The 22,345-nt window shown below is 34.8% G+C and overlaps 1 protein-coding gene across 1 annotated transcript in view; it reads left to right on the forward strand.

Annotated features, from left to right (window-relative positions):
* The window catches only part of LOC129224431 (CREB-regulated transcription coactivator 1-like), a 92,102-nt gene that overhangs the window by 64,143 nt on the left and 5,614 nt on the right, over positions 1-22,345 (forward strand). The window contains exons 12-13 of the mRNA XM_054858885.1: positions 7,945-8,287; positions 21,018-21,068. Coding sequence (XP_054714860.1) covers positions 7,945-8,287; positions 21,018-21,068 — 394 coding nt within the window. The remainder of the gene's footprint in view (positions 1-7,944; positions 8,288-21,017; positions 21,069-22,345) is intronic.

Genomic DNA, 22,345 nt, shown 5'->3' on the forward strand with positions numbered 1-22,345 from the left:
TTTGAAAACTATGAACTTTTTCCCTTTTTCATTTTTGGGAATCTGCGAAAGACATATTAGTCACTTGTTTTTAAATGAATGGATTCTGTTATGTCATTTACGTCAACTAATACCCAAAAAGACCTCTACGCATGTAAGAAATAAACGTGTACCCTTGGATAAATAATAACCCTTGGATAAATATAAGGATAAATGATAAAAAGTTCAAACATGCAAAAAGGGCATCGTCTTCCCCAGATTGTTAAGGCGGTGTTATTTGGTGATAAACCGTTAAGGTCAGTTTTTATTTAATCCCGGCATTTTATGCAAGCAATGCTACAGTTTACACTTAATATTCTGCAGCCACATCTTGTGATACATCCTTTCTTTCGTTATGAACGAAATATCCGGAGAGAATGGAGTAAGGAGCAGAATGACATGAAGTGGGTTTCACCGAAGTGCTTTTTTCATCCCAAAGATCAGCTGGTAGTGGTCTTCCCAACCACTTTTATTAGATGTGTCAGTATACTCATAGCATATGAAATTTTTTTGCCATCGTCACCTGGAGACAAGGATGCAAAATGTGGTTTTTCCGTCTCTGGAAAGATATAAACCTGTGTTTATCCAGAGAAGTTGCATTTAAAACATCCCCATGCACGGCCAAGAAAAATGTTTGGCTCGCCTCTGCTACCTGATCTAGAGTAGAAAGGGGCCTGGAGAACGCTTCCGAAATGTAGTTCAACGAAGGAAGAAGATGCCCTTTTTGCATGTTTGAATTTTTTATCATTTATCCTTATCGCACAAGGGTACACGTTTGTTTCTTACATGCATTTTTGGGTATTAGTTGACGTAAATGACATAAAAGAATCCATTTATTTAAAAACAAGAGACTATATGTCTTTCGCAGATTCCCGAAAATGAAAAAAGGGAAAAATTCAATAGTTTTCAAAATCTCACGAATTTGGAAACATTGTCTCTCCACCTATTACAGTTATAACAAAAAACAAAAACACATTTTTAAAGGTAAATTTGTGCTCTTTAATTTAGCAGATGATGATTTTGCTCTCAAGAAAGAAGATTGTGAGACATAAGACGAAAGCTGAAAAAACGGAATCCTAGATAAACCGAAAAAAACGGAATTCTAAGATAGCGGCACGAGCTCCCCTCAAAACCCCTCTATCTCCGGGGACTTTTGTTCATGTGTGCCAATTTTTATAACTAAACGTTTATTTTTTACCCTCATTTTTAGTCTTTGTTTGCTGGGCTATGGTGGAAGGAAAAAAATGAATGAAAAGAACACCTGCACATATTTTTGTCTTTCTGCATTACTCGCCTCCCCGGCCTGCCCTCTAACTTCAATAAATAAAATCCTCCTAATAACCTGCACTACTTCAGACCAAAAAGATGAAAGAATCACATCAAATAAATCTCTAAGGGCTCCAAAAATAGAAAAGAGCGAAAATATGGTCAGTTTTCCGAAAATTCACTAATTTTGAAATTTAATTTCTCGTCAACTATTATAGATACAATGAAAGTAAAAAAAGCTTTTTAAAGATAATTGTACGTTCTTTAATTCATCAAATAACAATTTTATTGGCAAGCAAATAGTTTTTGCGATATAAGACAAAAACTGAAAACACGCACTTTAATTTCAAAATGGATGTGCTTCCCTACCATGTGCCCTTCCCTACCACCGGGCACTTAAAGTACCATCACCTGCTTTCCAGTTTCAATAAATCAAATCACCATAATGACCTTTACTACTTCAGACTGAAAAGAGAAATTAATCACATCAAATGAATCACTGAGGAGGCTCCAAAATTAGAAAAGTAAAAAAATGGTCAATATTTCACAAATTTGCAAACTTTGAATTTTAATATCTCAGAAACTATTATAGCTATAATAATAAATAAAAAAAGCTTTTTAAAGATAATTTTACGTTCTTTAGTTCATCAAAAAACAATTTTGTTCGCAAGTGAATAGTTTTTGAGATATTAGACGAAAACTGAAAAATCACACTTATATATATATATATATATATATATATAAAATCCTAGGTGGCGCTGCGAGCTCCCCCCTACCACCGGGGACTTTTAGTGTGTTCATCAGGAGCCCTTCTTGTACGTGTGTGCCAATTTTCAAAACTACATGTTTTTTTGTTTTTTCAAACCATTCATTGACTAGACTATAGGTTATATTCTTACGTTCAAATAGCATGTTTATTCAAAAGCCCTTTTTAGTTAGTTTTATTTTAGAGCGCTTTATATTTTTAAAAGTTTACAAGAGAAGTAAATATAAAGTTTTATGCTACTGCTGTTACTTGGTTTGAGAAATACAAAGTATTTAGCTTTTTCCCCATGCATCCTTTCCTTTTGCTTGAAAATCCTTTATTTCCTTACTTTATTCTGTATTCTTTTTCTACTTTCCTTTCTCCTTTCTGGTTTTGATATTCTGTTGTGTTACACTTTTGTGTTACTTTTAATGTTGTTATGCACCTGTATTATGTAAAATGTAATGCATGTAATCTTGTTTTGATTTTTTGTTTTAATTTTGTTATAATTATGATTAAAAATATTTTATTGCTCTGGTTTCAGAGTCAAATTGAAAAAATTCTCATACAAAATGAAAGCAAATTTATAATCTCATTTGAATTCGGAAGTAAATTTCAGGATTGTGTTGTCTTTTTAATTTTATTTCTAGATGAATAGTAAAAGCTCAGTCAGGGATATTGTATCAAATTCATAATTTGGTTTTCAGATTGGTAGAATTAATTTATTATAGCCATTTCTTGCAAAATAAATAAAAGTAAAATAATAATAACGTAAGAAGATTAAAACTAAGGAAGTTTTAGTTTACTTTAATATGTATTTTTTATGCTATGCTATGGTTGCTATTTTGATGCATTCTGAACAACAGTTACAGAAAATATTGCTTTGCTCATCTTTTACATGCTTTCAAGCGGCAAAAAATTTATTCAATGGGTAGTTTTTGGAACTTAATTTATGTTTATGTTTTTAAAAATTGTACAGTAGAACGTTAAAAATCCGAGTGCCAAAAGTCCATTGTATTGTATGTTATGTACATACCTAAGGTGTAACCACTTTATTTATTTAAATGGTATATTATTTCCCTAAGTGGTATTTTTTGGTTATTTTTGAAAATCTGAACAATTTGAAGACCTGAACTCCCTACGATTCCAATTAGTTTGGATTTTTGATGCTCTACTGTATTATTGAGTCAAACTCTCCCATAATGAGTGCAAAGGGACTGCAATATTTGCTTGTTATATCCCAGTGCTCGTAAAAGCAGGTTCGTGAAAAAACATCATACAAATTCACACATACAGTCCAGCCATGAAAGATTTGGAATCTAGCAAGCAGCCAAGTTAAGACAACTCTATCTGTATTGTAATGTCACTAGTGCCTCATTGACTTATTGCATTCTCTAAGCTGAAAATGAGGAGAAACAAAATGAGTTTCTTTGGAAACAACAAGAAGAAAATAAAATGTCTTCCTTTTGTCCATAAAAGAAAAAGCAAAATAGTAAGCTTCAAATTATGTTGTAAATAAAAAAATCAATTTTTTTAACGAGAATATAGACCGAAAAAAGTTAATATTTTCAGAAATATTGTCGTGAGCAAATTGTCTTTTTTACAACACTGCTGTAAATAATTAAGAGGGAAAATAACGCATCTGTAACAAACAAACTACCACCCCTGTAAACTAATAGATGCATCCATTTTCCCTGCTTAATTGTCCCTTTCACGTGTTATTGTTTTTCGGCAACTACTCATTGCCTGAAAAACAATATCATTTGTACCTCTGGGCTGTCTAAAAATAAATAAATAAATAAATAAAAAATTAATTAAAATTCTGTACACTCAAACCACCATCAAGTATGCTGGGGATGGTTCTCAGCTTAAAAATTCAACCATTCCACCTCATGATTGTTCCACCAAAAGATGGCACTCTCTGATTTAGATGACAGGAATCAAAGAACTTGAAGGATGCCATAAAATAGACAATATTAATTAGAAAAATAGTTGCAAAATCATAACTCCGAAAAGATTTATATGATATATATTATGGATTTGGGTTTAAAATTTTTTTTAAATTAGCTTATTAAAACTTTTATGGGTCATTCCACGTAAAGTAGCCATTTTGTCCTGCACGTGACACTTCATAGATTTCATTAAAAAGTAATAGGTTAAACGAAGAAATGTTTTGCTTTGGAAATCACAAATACTTTTGCGACTTCTTAAGCAACAAAATTTTGTTCATTACCCTTTTAAATTATTATATTCAATGAAATAGATTAGTGGTTCCCAACCTTTTTCCTCTAACGAACTCCTTTCAACATATTGCAGAATCTGGCGAACCCCTTGTAGTCAGTAATAGTTTAAAATTAATAACAATAATTTAAAAAAAAAAAAAAAAAAAAAACAAATTTTGGATAACATTTTTTGTTTTCAGTTGCTCAAAAACTCATAACAAGTAATGAAAGCATTTTTTTCCTTTTTTCTTTGAAAAATAATTTTGTAAAAGGTTATGCTTTTTGCTCTAATTAGTGCCCAAAAAAGTAATTTTTTCAAACAAAAATATTTTTGATTCTCTCTTGATACAATAGTATTTTACTGCACAAATAAAAGGAATTCCTTTGCTAGATTAAGATATAATGCCAAATCATATTGGGTCATTTTCTTCCATAACAATTTTTTTACTGCGTACTTTATACTGTGATAAGTTTCGCTGTGGTACTTTTTCTGAAGAAAATAATGTATTTATTGATAGTTTTCTACTGATATTTTGATTCAAACTGTTCAGAAAAGACTCATTAAAAGTTAGTGAAAGATATTTCATCCGTCCGCATATTAGGGTGTGAGAAGCAAAGGGATGTAAGTGACAAAATAAAGAATTTTGAGGTAAATGGTAGGTGAAACTCTCCCCTGTTTTAGGGCAAGAGATAGTACTAGTAGCCCTGGTATTATCAAGTTTTTATGAAATAAGATTATTCGATAAAAAGCTACAGAAAAAGCCGCCATTAGAGTATTATTTTCGCGAACCCCCTTCTTGCACCTAACGAACCCCTGGTGGTTCGCAAACCGCCAGTTGGGAATCAATGAAATAGATGAAGCATCATGTGTGTGACAAAATTACCTTTTCCTTGAAATGGCCCTCATGCATTAAGAGTCTCGAAAATGTGAGGTAATTGGGGCTCATGTCACCTCGGATTACTGAAAACTCGGATTATCCGGAACATTCTTCCAGATTAATTTTTTACACTTTTCCAATGACATAAGGAGTAGCCCCTTTTACTTCCTTATACAAAGAAAAGCAGTATTGTTGTTGTGAAAAATTATCACTGAAATTTCAACATAAATTTCGTTTTTAATTACCTCTAAACGAATTTGGACTTTTTTCCACGACGTCTGTATGTACGTATTTACCAGAGCAAATTTGTAGGCAACCAAACATATATTTTGACCGAATAGCTCCCCGAATCCATTTTAATGAGTTTTGTCATAACGTTTGTATCTGTGTTTTTGCGAGTATATGTATCTTGCATACCACAAAATTGGTTAGTTGTAGAAGGTTTCTGCTTCGTCTTTCGTATACATTACTCGTGAGGCGTCATGTTTTGAACCTTCCTTTTTGACTATCATCAGGTATTCTAATATTCCAAAAGGCATGTTTACATGTTCTTTGCGGCAAATCAATGTTACTTTCACACATCAAGTTATCATCTTCAAGGCATTTCGTTAGTTCATATTGTGCAGTCGATGACTACTAGTGTTCCCGCTAGGCCGTTTTTGAAGGGCGCAGCGCCCTGCCCTTTTCCATATCAGCAGAATGCGCCCTGCCCTTCTTTGAGATCGCGAAATGCGCCCCGCCCTTTTCAAAAATAAGAAATTGCACCCTGTGTTTTTAAAAAGATGCCTCAACCATCTTTTCGACCTGCCGCGATATCGGGGCAATTTTATTTGTCCAGCGATCGTCTGCAAAAACGCTCATGTCTTATCCTTGTTCCCAGAATTTCACCCTGAAAACGGCCCCATAAACAAAAGGGGAAGCAAATACCTAGGCAAAGAGGGGATGAGATTCTCAGAATTCAAACAGGCTTATCAGTAGGCAACAAAGGCATGTTCTTCCTTCTACTGAGGGTGGGTATTTGAAAGGTTGTGGGAAGGAGTAGGGTCCTCTGGGAAGGGAGAGATCTTTGTTTCATTCCTTCCCATTCTTGATCTTCTGAGAATCAACAATGAGAGGGAATAGTACATTTTCCTAAAATTTCAGCTCTTTGTGTTCGTTTTTCGTTTGCACGTGGAAATTAGGCCTAGCTAATTTTAGCGCATTGCTAGTGATTGGATAGCAATCTTTTCACATCTGTTTCTTTAAAGTTAACTTTCTGATTGTTTCCTAAGAAGAACATAGTACAAAGCTTACTGGGCTAAAATGCAAGGGTATTTTTTCAATATCTTAGATTTTTAACCCCCATCCCCAGCCCCCCCTAAAAACCGTTTGAAATGGAAAAATATCGCATTGACTGGGCGTTCATTCAATTCTTTTCTTTTTGCTAAGAATTTTTATTATCTTTCTATATGATTCATATAACAAATTATTTAAAACACTTATTGACACAATAAAAACCATAGTTTTGACATACTTGTGCTTTTTTCTAACTAAAATGATCTTGCACTGTTTCTTTTTCCTTCATAAATATTATACAATTGATTTTTAAAAAAATCACAAAATTAAAATGCCGATATATTAAATTTTCACAAAAATTGTCTGAGATAAAAATCTTAGCTTGGCCCAAGCTGCTTATGTATTGCATTTAGGAGCGCATACATCTGCCAACACATTTGTGTTATGAATTTGAACAACACCAAGACTAGGAAATAGAGCTCAAATAAAGTCTTTTTAGTTTTGCAACTTGCTACCACTGCATTTTGAAGCACTGCACACAGTATTTTAAGTTAATTATTCTATTTGAAGTGTAGTATATTTAAAAAAGGAGAATTTACACTCATCACGATTTTGATGTCTACTAAAATACTCAATCGCACAATGCACATTACTAGGCACTTTCTTTGGTAGAAAGAGGAGATCAGTAATTAAACAGTGTTCTCCTTAAATTGAAATTCAAAGGGTTTTGAAATGCCTAGAATTTTTTTTTACTCTTATAGGTAGTTAAAATTATGGCCTGAAAAGTGTTGAAAAACACCCAAAGCCAAGTTTTAGCATTAGCTAAATGTTCCTATGGAGTGTGGAAAATGTGCTTAGCTTAGTTGGCATTTGTGTGTGTGGGGGGCGGGGGTGAGCTAACTCTATTCTGCAGACAAGTGCATTTTCTGGATGAAATCATATTTAATACTAAAGTGAGTGGTGACGGCGATCAAGAGGGGGGGGGGGGAGTGATCATGGGTGCAGACTAGACTGTTTGAATTTTTGCAAGGTGTTTTAAGTGTTATTTCTCCTCTCAATTTTTTTTTTTGGGGGGGGGGGGGGGGAGGGCGCTCAGTACTTTTTGAGTGGTGCATCATTGGTCTTGGGTGGGGGGAGGGGGGACACCGCGTTGAAATAGTGCCCTTTTTTAAAAAAGTGCCCCTTTCAAAGGTCAGCACCTTGCCCTTTTTTTTCCTAGAGTGAACACTAATGACTACACGTATATCGTGCCACTTAAGGAGTGTCGTTGACAACAACCTCTCAATGACTTTTTTATTAATTACTGTATCTAGTTAAATAAGTGTAACGGCAGGAAAAAAATTTCAGATTTTTATGAAAATCATTTGTTTGGAACTAAAAAATGTAAATGAGAATATAAAGCACCTAGAATTAAACTGAACCTCGAACTTTCAAGACTCTACTGTATTCTAATTGTTGTATTCTGTGATACTTATTCATTAATAATTGTGGCCAACGTCCACCACTCATGTTTTATTAATAAATTTCTTATTTTATACAGATGTCTGATAATTGCTCCAACTCAAACAATGTAGGCTCCCAGAATAACACTGCAATGTTTCTTGCGACTGTGGACAGTGGTGGGGGCATAGGCCCCCCTACCGACAATGACATCTCGCTCTTAAGTCAAACAGGAGGACTCCCATTTTCCAATCAGATTTCATCTGGGATCAATACTGTTCAAGACATGGACAATGCTATGCTGTATTCAATAGCGTCTCTTAGTTCAGATCCTCAGTTACAGTCTCCAACTTTGTACACTAAACCCTCAGTCATTTCGAGTCATCAAACTACACCACAGACACCTCAAACACCAACTAGTATTCCAGATATAATACTAACTGGTAAGTGATTTCCGATGCTCAGTTTTCATTTAGTGCTAATATTTTTCCAGTGTTGTCTTTTGATTGCCAAATTATGTATATATATATATATATATATTTTTTTTTTTCTTCCTCTTTTGAAATGTGATGTTTTTGTGTTTGCGAATACAGTTTCAAATATTTAAAAAAAGTATCTATGACTATAATTATCGGCCAGTATCGAACTGGTACATTTCCCCCTATTCTTCACACTTTTCTGGTACTTAATTTCTACTTTTCTCATCTCTTTACAAAGTTTTGTTTTCCCCTTTTCTACCACAAAAACTTTTTCCTGTAGCAAAATCATTTTTCTCTCTCTGACATTGTAATATGAAATTTGTATTAATTACTTGTTCTTTTTGATTACTATTATAGCAATTTTACCCGAATTTGTTATTGCCTTTTTAGCAATAGAAAAACTTGTTTTAACTCTTTTTCTGCACATAATTCAGTTGCAGAAAGTGTGCGCATGATACTGAAATCATATTCATTGGTTCAGTTAAAATGTATCCTAGTTCAGAACACTGCAGCTAGATCCACGAGTTCTTTGAGAAACATTTATATCAGAGCTAAATCTTCTTGAAATAGAGGGGTAAATTGTTTTAACTTATGATTTGTGAAACAAAGAAAAAATTTTAATTTTTTCATGAAGAATTTAAATGCAATTAAAAATGTACTTGAAAATATCAAATGAAGTGTCAAGAGCGCAATATCAGTATTTTATACCCATAATTAGCTAGCTTTACAATAACCTTGAGGAAAAAACAATATCTTAGAAAAAATGATTATGCATGAAAATAAGAGTAAAAGATGAAAAATATAAAACATAAACTGGTGAATACCACTACGGCAAAAATATATACACTGCTCGACATTGAAAATGCAACACCAAGAAGGAGTGGTCAGAAAGGGATGAAATTTGAAAAAAAAAGACAGAGACAGCAAGGAATGACAAATGATCTTAATTTCAAAATGATAGGCAGAATACAGAGCGAGAACGGCGTCGGCTCAGTAGGATGTAGGACCACCGCGACAGAGATACACCAAGAAACACGTCTAGGCATAGAGTCAATAAGGGGGCGGATGGTGTCCAGAGGGATGGCTCTCCATTCCCTTACAACCATTTGCCACAGTTCGTCTTCTGAACGAGGCAGGGACAGAGTCTGCAAAACGGCGTCCAATCACATCCCACACATTGGTGACAGGTCAGGAGAATAGGGTGGCCAGGGAAGCATCTGTGTGCCTTGGAGAGCATGTTGGCAGGTGCGAGCACTGTGTGGGTCGGGCGTTATCCTGCTGAAAAATTGCATTAGGTAGCCCTTGAAGGTAAGCGATTGCCACCGGCCGCAGTACATTATCCAAGTATCGTTGGGGCATCATAGTGCCCTGAATACGAACGAGAGGTGATATGGAATTGTGCGCAACTGCGCCCCAAACCATTATGCCACGTTGTCGTGCAGTGGGACGTTCCAGTTACTGCCAGTTTAGATCTGTTTCCACGTGGACGCCACACACATATGCGGCGACTATCACTGGATAAACAGAAACGGGATTCATCTGAGAACACGACATTTCGCCATTCTGTCATCCACGTCGCTCTAGTCCGGCACCATACTAAACGTGACATTGACTTACACATTAGAATTTAAAAAAAAAAAAAAATTAAGCTTTCTTTCTGTAAAATTTTACTTCAGTATAGAGAAAAGAGTCTACTTAAGGTAAAGAAAAAATTTCTTAATTGTATTTTTAATAGATTTTTAGAAAACCTGTGCAAATTAACACTGACAGTATACGGGGTTCTGACTCCCCTTAATAATGTAAAAATAGAATTCAGACCTAACAAAATTAATACGGGGTAATTTTGATCAAGAGCCCATATTGTCCTTAGTATGGATTTCAAATTTTCACCATCGTATTCCAAATTTCTATAAAGTTTTTTAAAGCCCTCGTATCTTAAAACTTCTTTATCTCATTTTTTTTCCTTCCTGTGAAATTCGAAGTATACAGATTCAACTGTATGTAATATTCCCACTGTGCCGCTCATAAAATTAAACATATTTAACGATTTGCAGAATCTATGACAAAAAAAGGCTACCTATACGCGGATTTAACAAATCAATCTCATTTCTAAAGCGAAGTGTAAGATTTCACTCAATTATCAAAAAATGTCGCAGCAGAGTGAGGAATGAGGCGTCTTTACGCTTGAGGGTCACTCATGGAGCTGATTTTCAATGGCACAAGGGGGGGGGAGCGAAGTGAATTTTTGACCATTATTATTTAGAAAAAAGTCGTTTTGATTTTTTTCTTTTTCTTCTCTTTTTTTTTCTCTTCTTTTTTCTCTTCTCTTTTCTTTCTCTTCTCTTTTCTTTCTTTCTCTCTCTCCTTTTTTTTGAGACAAACATTTCGGGGGGAAAGGGTTTGTCCCCCCCCCAGCTACGGAATGAATAAAAAAAAATGAGGGGGGGGGTGCCACTGCTCGTTTGCAATAATTTTGGCAAATTTTCAGGCTTGGGAATTGTTTATAATGGTGGCATTTGAGTAGGATGGAACAATACTGTTTGCAGTTTCTGCTGTTCTGTTGGTATTCTGTTCTCTCAATAAAAAGTCAGTAAACCGTGCTTTTGATAGTAAATAAAGAATCTTTTTCCCGTGTGCAGAATTTTATCAGTTAATCTTGAGAGTCCTATGTATTGGTAGATAATGTGATGATTTCATATTTTATCCATTTAATTCATTTCCGTGTAAATTGTATGATTCATAAAATTTCGGCAAAATTTAATTCGTAATGGATAATTTTTTAGACCTCTCATGTTTTTTCCCTGCTTTTAATTTATGCATTTCAAATCATACTTTGATATTAGTATTATTATAGGGGGGATTTATGGTACAATATGTGCCACAATTTCTTTTTGAATAATTTCATCGTATAATTATGTTGCTTTACTCTGACGAAACTTCTCGTTGAGGGACCACAATCTGAACTGTTTTTCTCATTTGTTATGCATGCTTCAACACTGCCGTTGACATATAATTTGCATACCTGTAATATTTTTGTATTGCAAGAGGTGTTGTGTTCATCATTAGGAGGGAAAATCCATCTTCATCCCTTCAATGATTGGTTAGGCTTAATGAATCACATCATTTTGTACTGAATTCAGCATTGCAAACATCACCAAACAGACCGGATTCAGGGCTGATTTTTAGCTTAATAAATCCACATTGATGTGTAACCTGTTATTTTCCCCATTTATGGTCTATCAGTTTCATCAACGCTAAATTCAGTAAAAAAGAAATTGTATGATTCTTTTATGCATCTCTGTGCAGTAAAGTGTTGATTGAAACAAAATCTATTATTTTTATAAATACAGTGAAGCACCGTTTATACGTTTCTCTTTTATACGTTTTTATCAATTATACGTTTTTAAAATTGGTCCCTGCAGAGTCTAATACACCTTAAGCTATACCTATTATACATTTTTTCATTTGTACGCTTTTTTCATACAGTCCCTTCAAAAACGTATAAACGGTGCTTCACTGTAGTTGCTTTTTTACCAACATGTCATCTTTTTCCCTGTTTTCTACCAAGGTATCGTTCCCCCCCCCCCCCCTATTCTCTTTTAATTGAAAAAAAAAATGCATAATTTAATTTTATACTGAATTAAGTATTGTAACCTACCTCACAACACAGACTGTTTTCAGGGCTGATTTTTATCTTAATGAATCTATATTGATGCTACACTGAGATTGCACTGGGGAAAATAACAAATTACAGTGCTTTTTTCCAATGATCATACCAATTTTTTTTTACCAATGTGTCGTCTTTTTCCCTGTTTTTTACCAAGGTGTCGTTTTTTTCTCCCTATTCTCTTTTAATTGAAAAAAAAAAAGCATGTTTTTTAATTTTGCTCTGAATTAAGTGTTGTAAACCTCACAGAACAGACGGTTTTCAGAGATGATTTTTATCTTAATGAATCTACATTGATGCTACACTGATATTGCACTGGGGAAAATAACAGGTAACAATTATTTTCCTCAGTTATCATACTTTCAATTTCATCAATGCTAAATTCAATGTAAAAAAATGGTAGATTCATTTATGTATCATCATGCATAGAAGGGTTGATTAAAACAAAATCTTGTTTTTTTAAATCATTGCTCTTTTTACTTACCTGTCGTTTTTTTCTCTCTATTCTCTATTAATTGAAAAAAAAAAGTTATTAAGTGTCTGATGATGATGATGCTGTGTCTATGATAATGTGCATTTATAATGGCTCCGAAGCTGTCGTAGACAGCCTTTGCAACTTCGACAGCCTTATCTGTATAGAGTAGGTCCACTGGGTCTTCTAAGCCGATGTTAAAAAGTTTGGCCTGGATTGCTGGACAGCTGAAGATGTGTTGACGAGACAGTAGGATGTCATCTGGGCAATGAGGACAAAAGTTGGTGTAACTACGCTGTCCGTCCGCAGAAATCCTCATCCCCTTTAAGTGATTTGTCCTAAGTCTGATTTAACATAAATGATTCAATTCATAACTTTCAGTTTAACACAAAATTGTATTTTCTTTTCCACCATAGAAATCAAAGAGTACTTTCAGAATTAAGCAGGGCATGGCTTTTAACTTTGTGTGACTGTGTTTATTTATGTGTTTAGTACTAATAATAGTAATGATAAAAGCAACATATGAAAGTTGTCTGCCTAAAGAAACATCAAGCAGTTGGGTAGCTCTTGGTTAGATGTATTTTAATGTTATTATGCATGCGTCACAAATTTAAGCGTCAGGACTTCTATCATGAGTAGTGGTTTCGGTAACAATTGTATAGGACAGAGGTTCCCAAACTTCAGACCTCCGCTGACCCCTTTTGGAAAAATTCCGAACTTTGCGGACCCCCTGGTTTGCACAAGAAAAAATGATTTGCAACAGTTAAATCCATTTTTTCTAATACATTTTTACACTTTTTTCCCTTTAAATTTATTTATTCATTGTTCTGTATATGTTTCAGAGCTCTTGTCTGTTTTTCATTTCTTACATTATTATATTGAGTTATGGAAGTAAAATTATATTTGAAATTCAATTAGGAATAAAAATGTTATCACCAAATTCTTACAACAAGTTTGCTTATAAAAATGAACTTTTGAAGTCAGTGAACAAAACACTGTTAGCCTAGTTTAAGTGTGTTAATTTTTCATATGAGTTGTATTTTTATGGCTTATTAGGATTTTAATTATTAACTATGGTTCGGGCAAACCTGCCCTGGCAGCTGTGATTAGGATATGCGTAGCCTTCACAATGCTGCCTGCTTAAGTTTGCCTCAATTATAGTCTGCTCACTGTCTGTCACCAGTCCCCGGAAACTAAAAATGAGCCTTAATGTTTGCATTTTACTTAATACGAGGGGGGACCCAAAAGAAAGCGGACTAATGGTGCGATGTCAATCCTAGATATAGTAGAGTGTTCTCCAGCTAGATGGCTCAAGTAGAGACCTTCACAAACCAGCTGTGCTAGTGGCGTCAGTGAAGTTGATAATGTTTGATCGTGGTGTTGGTTTTCTCAGGTGTTGTTGCTTTCCGTCTGCGAACTCGTTATGGCAGATTTAAAAGAACAAGCTGTAAGCTTGAAATTTTGCTTCCTGCTTGAAAAGTCGGCAACGGAATAGCTTACCAAATGTTTCAACAAGCTTCAAGAACGATGCTATGAGCCGTACACAAGTTTTCGAGTGGTTTAGGTGCTTTAAACGAGGTAGCATGAATATTGAAGATCATGCTCGCTCTGAGCGCCCTTCAACATCTCGAAATGATGAAAAGGTTGAAAAAAATCCATGAGAGTCGTCGTTTTACGATTGACGAAACTTTAAAAGGAACAAAAGTCAGTTGGAGCTCGCGCGGGCGATCGGAAGAATGGTTCCTACACCATGATAACGCTTCCGTACACACAGCCTTCCCTATTAACCGCTACTTGGCCTCTCAGGGGTGGCTAGTCGTTCCTCGACCTCCGTATTCGCCAGACCTAGCCCCCTGTGATCTTTTTCTATTCCCGAGGATGAAAAAAATTCTGAAAGTGAACCGTTTTGATGAGGCTATAAAAACTGCTTCGCAACGGGCACTGGACATGGTCAAAGTTAAAGAGTTCCAGGGGAGCTTCTAACAGTGGAAAAAAAGAATTAACAAGCGTATTGCATCTAAGGGTGAACACTTTGAAGGAGACTAAAGAAATTTTGTGAATAAACTAATATATAAATATTTTAGAACAAAAATCCGGTTATTTTTGGGTCCCCCCTCGTATAGTTTTGTAACAATATGAACTACGTCATGTACCCAAAATTAATGTGTAGTGTGTTTACTTCCAAGAGTTCTGATGGGGGAGTTGAGCTGTATGCTTCCTGCATGTACTTAACCAAGAACTTTTTATTCCTCATAAATGCGATTTCTTTTTGAATTAAAATATCGCTACTCGTCCTTCTATCTCAGTTATATTTAACGTTTTAGCTGGATAGCACCGCGGACCCCCGGGGGTCTGCGGACCACAGTTTGGGAAACTCTGGTATAGGAATGATTTCCCACAGAAGTTTTGATGTGTAGGAGAACCAGTGAAAGAATACCTCCCCAGTGAATAAAAAGCTCATATATTTTAAAAAAGAATTAGGTTTCTAAGTTTTTTTTCTTAGATTAATTGAGGCAGTGAGAAGCAAAGGGATGTAAGTGTTGAAATTTAAAATTTGGAGTTAACGAGTACGAATAGTTGGTGAACCTCATCTCTGTTTTGGGGCAGGAGAGAGTACTAGTAGCCCTGGTGGGGGAGCCTGGGTTTTCATTAGGGAGGAGCAAGCACAGGCACAACAAGATGCCATATATACTCGCATATAAGTCGAGAAATTTAATACAAAAAATGAGGTTAAAAGTCAGGGGGTCATCTTATACGCGAGGCAAAACTTCCGAAAATTTTTCCCAATCAAATCTTGGAAAAAAAAAAAAAAAACGCCCGAAAACGGGAACATTTTCCCAATTTTAGTCCAACTCTTTTAAGCAGATGCTATAGAAGTAAATGCTTACACAATTTGCGATTATTAAACATGGTCTGATTGTGAAATCAAGACTCAATAATTACAGTAAACGGACGATTACGCAAAAAGTGCGGGAATTCGAAATAATTGCGAATTAATGCTCCTTTTTTGAAAAATAATGTATGATATGGCTACTGTGCCAAATTTTATTGATATTTATTCAAAATAAAAGCAATAAGTAACAAAAATCGTAACAGCAAAATCGAACCCTGTGCAAAAATCTCAATCGCAAAAGTGAACCCTTTCGGTGAAAAGGAATAATAGTCGGACGTTATCAAGCATAACAATGTTCATTGCATTTTATTTTCCCATTTTTTACAACAATTATATTAAAAATTAGTGGCAAAACGTTTCCAATTTTTTCTGAAAGCAGGGCGTCGACTTATATGCAGGTTTTCGATTTTCCCCCCATTCTCCTAATAGTAGGGGGGGGGGTTTGACTTATACGGGAGATCGGCTAATACGTGAGTATATACGGTAGTGGTTTTTAGTTTCCCCCCTCCCTGTGGTATGGACCTCGGAAATAGAAAGCAAGCCTTCCTCTCTCCCTAAAAAAACATTTTATGCTATTTTTGGTCAGATGAGGGAAGAAAAGGGGTTATGTAGGAAGCCCCCAGGAAATTTTTTGAAATTGATGTCCTGAAATTGCAATTTTAAATTATCTTGGGTAACATTTGGAAAGAGCGTGGGAGTCTGAGGTTCTTGCCTAGGGAGTGGCAGTTGCCCCTCCCCGCCCCCTCTGTGGCAACGCCATGCCTAGGACCGAAACTTTAAACACATTTTACTCAGAACTTGAAAATGTCTTTTTACATACCCTTGCTTCTCACTGCCTCAATTGGCAGTTGCATTTTCCCACTACAAATTTCTAAAAAATATAAAATTGGAAAATGCTAGGTTTGTCCACTAATGGAGGGGGGGATGTTACACTTATTTTCATTTCAAATCCCAAAATATTTGATGCAGAACCATAAAAGTTCTCCCAATTTTTAAAAAATAATTGTTTATACAAATTAAACTTATATTTTATTGTCATGTGCCAAGTACTTAATGATGTTATGAATTTTTGAAAATGAAATTGCGCTGCTTAAGTGTTTATTCTCTATTCTTTTTCTCCTACACTTTATGAACTGAGACAGTTGTGTGTAAAAACATTTTAATTTTGTTTTATATGCTTCCAAGACGAATACACTGCTCATTTTCAACCTATTTTTGCATTTAATCAATAGCTACATGAAAGCTGTTCAAATTAATGAATAGATTTAGAAATTTGAAGAAAATTAAGATTATAATTTTAAGAAGTTAATTCTAGGAATTTTACTGAGGATCATCTTATAACAAACCATGCAAAATTAATTTTGTATGTGTGTACAGTTATTGTATGATTTTTTTTTTTTTGAAACAACAAACTGATCTGTAGTATAGTGTATGTGTGAAACCAGGTATTGAATTCTCTACCTCATTTGTTGCTACCATGAAAATAAGTTTCTACAGCTATTCAAGGACATATTTCTCACATGTAAAAGAAAGATGAGAAAAGTATCTTTTTTTTCTTCTTTATTTGTTAAAGGAACTCCTACTAATGTTAAGGGTTTACTACTACTGTTTGTTTTCCTAAGCCGCGACTTAGCGCCAATTTGCGCATGCGTCAGGTCTGCTGTGATTTTATCAAAATAGGGAGGGAAACCCGGAAGTAAAAGGTTCAAAATAACGTGTTCAAAGACAGCAAGTGCGAGCGGTAAGTGCCCATCCTCAACCTATCGCCCCTTTTTGAAATGGAATCTGTCCTGAGTGGTAGTCTTTGCTTTCGAGAACGGACAGTAAAAGAGGAGGAAAACTTGTGACTGGCATTTAATCAACAAAAGATAAAAGTCAATTTCATTAATTTTATGGGTGAATAATGGATTATAAATGAACTTTTCCTATGTTAACTGTCATGTTTCAACTTTGCCATGAGCTAGATGTGAGCAATTGGTTATTTTGAAATGTCAGAATGAGTATTCTTCTATCTGTGATAAATTTTTGTATGGTTAAATTCATTATACAGGGTGTTCCATTTTAACCTGCAAGACCTTTATTTTTGCAACTGTTAGTCCTAGATTTATACTTCCAATTGCAAAAATGTTCAAAATCAGATGCAGAGTTAAGACATTGAAAGTTTGAAGTGAAAATAAAAATGAGTCAAAAAATACAAATGTTAACTTTGTATACAGGCCCCAGGTCCCCTAACTAATATTCAGAGAAATAATCTCCATTGAAAACTTTTCCTGACCCAAAAAACTTGACATTTGTGCGATCAAAACTCTAGGAGATATTCCAATTCAAAGTTTTAAGGGACCATACAGAAGAAGAGATTGGAACATATCGCCCTTTCCAAAGAATGACAGGTCATCAAAATAAGAAAAACAAGGTAATTATATTTTTCATTGCTGTTCCAAAAAATGCAAATGTTATGCCGTGATACACAAAAACACACTACAAAACCTCGAACAATTTGAAAAACCACGCTCTATACACACATATCATTTTAAACACTTGTTAACCGCTATATTTCCCCCCAAAAGGTGTTATTGATGGCAAGTGAAAAGTGGTCTAAGTCACAAAACGCTGCATTTCATATCTCGGTGAATATTGGTCGTATTAATTTCAAACTTTTTTTGTTGGAATTATTTTTCAATGGAGATTATTTCCCAAAACATGAGTTGGGGGACCTGGGGCCAGTATAAAAAGTTAAATTTTGTATTTTTTGACTGATTTTTATTTTTGTTTCAAATTTTCAATATCTTAACCCTGCATTTGATTTTGAACATTTTTGCAGTTGGAAGTATACATCTAGGACTAACGGTTGCAAAAATAAAGGTCTTGCAGGTTAAAACGGAATACCCTGTATTCTGCTCAAAAAAATTAGGGAAGGCACTGTGTTAACGAAACTATGCGAGTAATTATACCGTAGACTCAACATTCCTGAAGTCAAAATCCAGAAAAATGGATTTAAGTACAAAAGCCTTGTTTTTTACTATCTCAGCGGTCAAATTCAACCAGTCGTCTTCATTTCAAAGAAAAGGTTGCTGGAAAATGTCACAACAACATGATTTACCGAAACCCATGGCTTGGCATCAGCGCCGTAACCAGGCTTTTGTTTCGGAGGGGGTTTTACCAAACACATTATATGGTCTATCAAATTTGGTTTCAATGTGTATTCTATTGATTTTTGTTACAATAGATTATCTAAATGGAGGAAGAGGATGTTCTTACAAAATGCCATATTGTTACATAATAAATGACTTTCTCAATAACTACCATAAACACACAATGAGTTTGTACATTTTTTTCAGTCATACTAATTTCATTTCATGAATAAAATTGAAATAATAATAATAACAACAATATTATTTTTTTCATCAAAATATAAATAAATAAATAGAATAAATAATGGAAAGCATTTCTTTGGATGAAAAATTTCGGAGGGGGTTTGAACCTTATATACCACCCCCTTGCATACGGCCCTGCTTGCCATATTTGTGGAAGTCTGGAATTCGAGCAAACGTAAAAAAGTGTAGCATATGATATTGGAGGGGCAAGAATTGCCATTTGGGGGACTGTGGAATGGATTTTAAGAAACTAAATGTGAAGCCTGGACCATGATAAGGTCATCCACGTGCTACCACAGCAAATGATGACAGATATATCCTTTTAATAGCTCGTCAGGAGTTAACAACTAATGCTATCCAGCGGTGAAGACGGTCTCTCTTGGCAACAAGGCGAAAGATCTGAAACCAAACAATTTGCAATAGGCTTCATCAGTATTAACGTTGTCCAATGATCTGTGGACAGAGACACTCTGCAGACCTTTGAAGGGGGGCTACTGAACATCGAACATAGACGCAAAGTGATTGGAATCAAGTGCTGCTTACTGAAGAGTCCAGATTTGGTATATTGTTTTGGTATGTTGAGAAAGGGACACTTGGAATAACCCTATCCTTGTTCGGTAAAGTTCACATTACAGACAGAGTGGTTTGATGGAATGCATTTTAATCAGCATAGACGGATGTATGGACCAACCTGTCATTCGGACTGGCGTCTGGATGGCCTAAAGGTACAAGACTCTGAGAGATTGTATCACACACTGCAACAATTAGTGATTCCTTTCTGCTTAGGCATGGTACATCAGACATCGTACAGCTTGTCTTGTGGAGAACTTTCTTGAAGCTGAAACAGTACAGGGTAGGGAGTGTCCAGCATGCGGTCCTGATCTCAATGGGATCGACAACACATTACCGCAAGACCAAGGTCTCTTGGAGATCTACTTCTTCAAGGGTGGAACAGTATCCCAAAGATCTGAGCAATAGCCTCATTGCATCCATTTCATCGTAGGTGTGTGGCAATCTTAGCAATTCAAGAAGACCACATGTTCTGTACTGTAAAAGCACTTATTTTTGCTAGCCTTTAATTTTCACGAGCCCATAGTAATGCCGAAAATTTATGCCACACAAACTATTTTTATGTGGAGTATTTTTCAACTTTAGTTTCTGTGCATATAAAACTTGGGGAAATTTCCAGCTCACAAGATCACCGATACCTTCATTTTTGTGAAAGTTTCGACTCGCAAAAATAAGTGCTTTTGCAGTAATTCTGTATTTCTGCCAAACAATGTTCTGCTAAAAACGTTTTTTTTGTCATTTACATGTAAATGCATTGTTGCCTTGATTCAAGGCTTCAAGTTGAAGCATCATTTTGTGCTAATTTCTCCATTCTGAAGAATTAAAGCTCCTGTACAAATGTTTTGTGCTTCTTTTTTACTGTATTGCATTTTGTTACAAATGTAGTCTTCATTTTATGCCCGTCCTAGGCTACCAAGCAAAGGTTTCTTCACTTTTTTTGCTTGATCCCTTAATTTTTTTGAGCAGTATATAGTTTGTGACTAGGAGTTAGTTTTAGGTATAGTGAAGAAAAACATATTAAATGGAATGATTGCTCATTATTATTATTCACTCATATTTGTTTGCTGCTACTTCTTATTTTTGCATTTAATAGATTAAATTTTTGAATTGTTAGTGATCATCAATCTCAATTAAAGTGGCAAAAAGGGATTGTTATCTTATTCAATGGAAGATGCTCCCATGTGTAAAACAAAAATGTAAAAGAAGTATGGAACTTCATGTCGAAATTTTCCATTAGTAAAGGGGAAAATGTTGCTCTTTTTTTCTTATTGATACAATTTTTTTTTGCCTGACGTGACATCTAATAAACAGTATGAGTAAATCAAAAATGACTTTGAGTGATACAGTGCAAAATTATGTCTTTCACATTCTGAAACGTTGCTGGGAAAAGTCAAATTCTTTACAAACTATTTTGTTACACTCATTTTATTTATGACTTGTTTTTTCTGAAGAGTAAAATATGCATTTGTTTTGCGCGGGACCATTTTTGTTCGGAATTTCTAAAAATTAAGGGAAATACTAAATCAGTGAATAATTTTATAATCCAATAATTAAGGTAGGAAAAACAATTCTCCATTGAAGCAAAATTTTGTTTGTAGATGATAATACAAAGCCATGAAACATTTGAAAAGTGGAAGTGTTAGCAATAGTAGAAAAAAAAAGGCACATTTCAAAAGTTTTATTTATAGACAAACGTTCTTTAATCCCTTGCTTTTCAGGAGAACTTGCTAGCAGTCCTGACTTTGAAATGAGCGGAAGACATGAGGCTTGTGAGTTTATTTTATTTCCCTCTTGGCAGAAAAGACACTGCACTAGTAGATGTACTAGAATGAGCAAAACTTAATCTGCTTATGTAGTATCAAATTGTGCATTGATTCAGTTGCCTAGTTCCTGTCTTGTAGCTTGATTTTGTCATGCAAATATATTAATTTTATTACCAGTGATGTGAACCTAAAGTTGAATTTGTGTAGTGTATTCGTCTTATGGTTTTTTGCAAAGAGATGTGTGTTTGTGAATATGCTGCAAAATATATAATGCTTCATAGTAATCCAGTTTTAATGCAGTGTCTGGCATTGTTCTGTTTTTTGGAAATGCTAGTGTTTTGAGTTTTATCAGCTACTAATTTGCATGTGTGAACATCCTTTTGATTTACCGAATTATAATTTAAAGTGTTGAGTAGTTTATTTTATGGTTAGTGATTGGGAATCTTTAAAGAACTGTAAAGTTAACACTTGACACCCTCAGAAACCACCCGCACCTACCAATTGCTCGGTTTATCGGTTTTAAATGCTCAGATAAATCTGAGCAACTGGGTCTCTATCCTTACTAGCAGGGTTCGTACGGGTCATGGAAATCCTGGAAAGTCATGGAAAAAAAAATAAACAAGTTTCAGACCTGGAAAAGTCATGGAAAATTGATATTTTCATTAAAAGTCATGGAAATTTATTTTAAGTCATGGAAAAATGTCTTGGGTAGTAAGAAAATAACAATAGCTAAAAGAGCGCTAGAAATATTGAGTGATTTAGTAATATTGCATATAAATTGAACGATCTCAAAAACAAATCCGAGTTTTGAAATCCAATTTCATCTGCTTCAGTAACAGCCGCTCCCCTTTTTTTGTAATGTGATTTTACTACTGGGGCGTCACTAATTTTGAATTAACCATTATTTTCAGCACTTCTTATATTTTGTATTCTGTAGTAGTGGACTTGCATATTCTTGATTTTGTCACGCCCTCTCAAAAAGTGTAATTCAATTGCATCAGAGTTCGTTTCAACTACTTGTAAAAAAATCATTATTAAATTTACCAGAGTTTTATCTTAATATGTTGAAGGTTTTAGAAAATGAAGACTTTAGTCAGGCAATAGAACATAGAAATAGGGGAATTCTAATACTTTAAAACAGTGGTGCCCAACATGCAGCTCGCAAAACTGATCCTTGTGGCCAGCTGAAATATTTGGTTTAGAAAAATGAATTTACTGAAAAACGTGACTTTACTTTGATGAAAGCATATACTGTCAAGTTACATGGGTGATTAGATGCACTA

Source organism: Uloborus diversus, chromosome 6, assembly GCF_026930045.1.
Source record: "Uloborus diversus isolate 005 chromosome 6, Udiv.v.3.1, whole genome shotgun sequence".
Lineage (NCBI taxonomy): Eukaryota > Metazoa > Arthropoda > Arachnida > Araneae > Uloboridae > Uloborus > Uloborus diversus.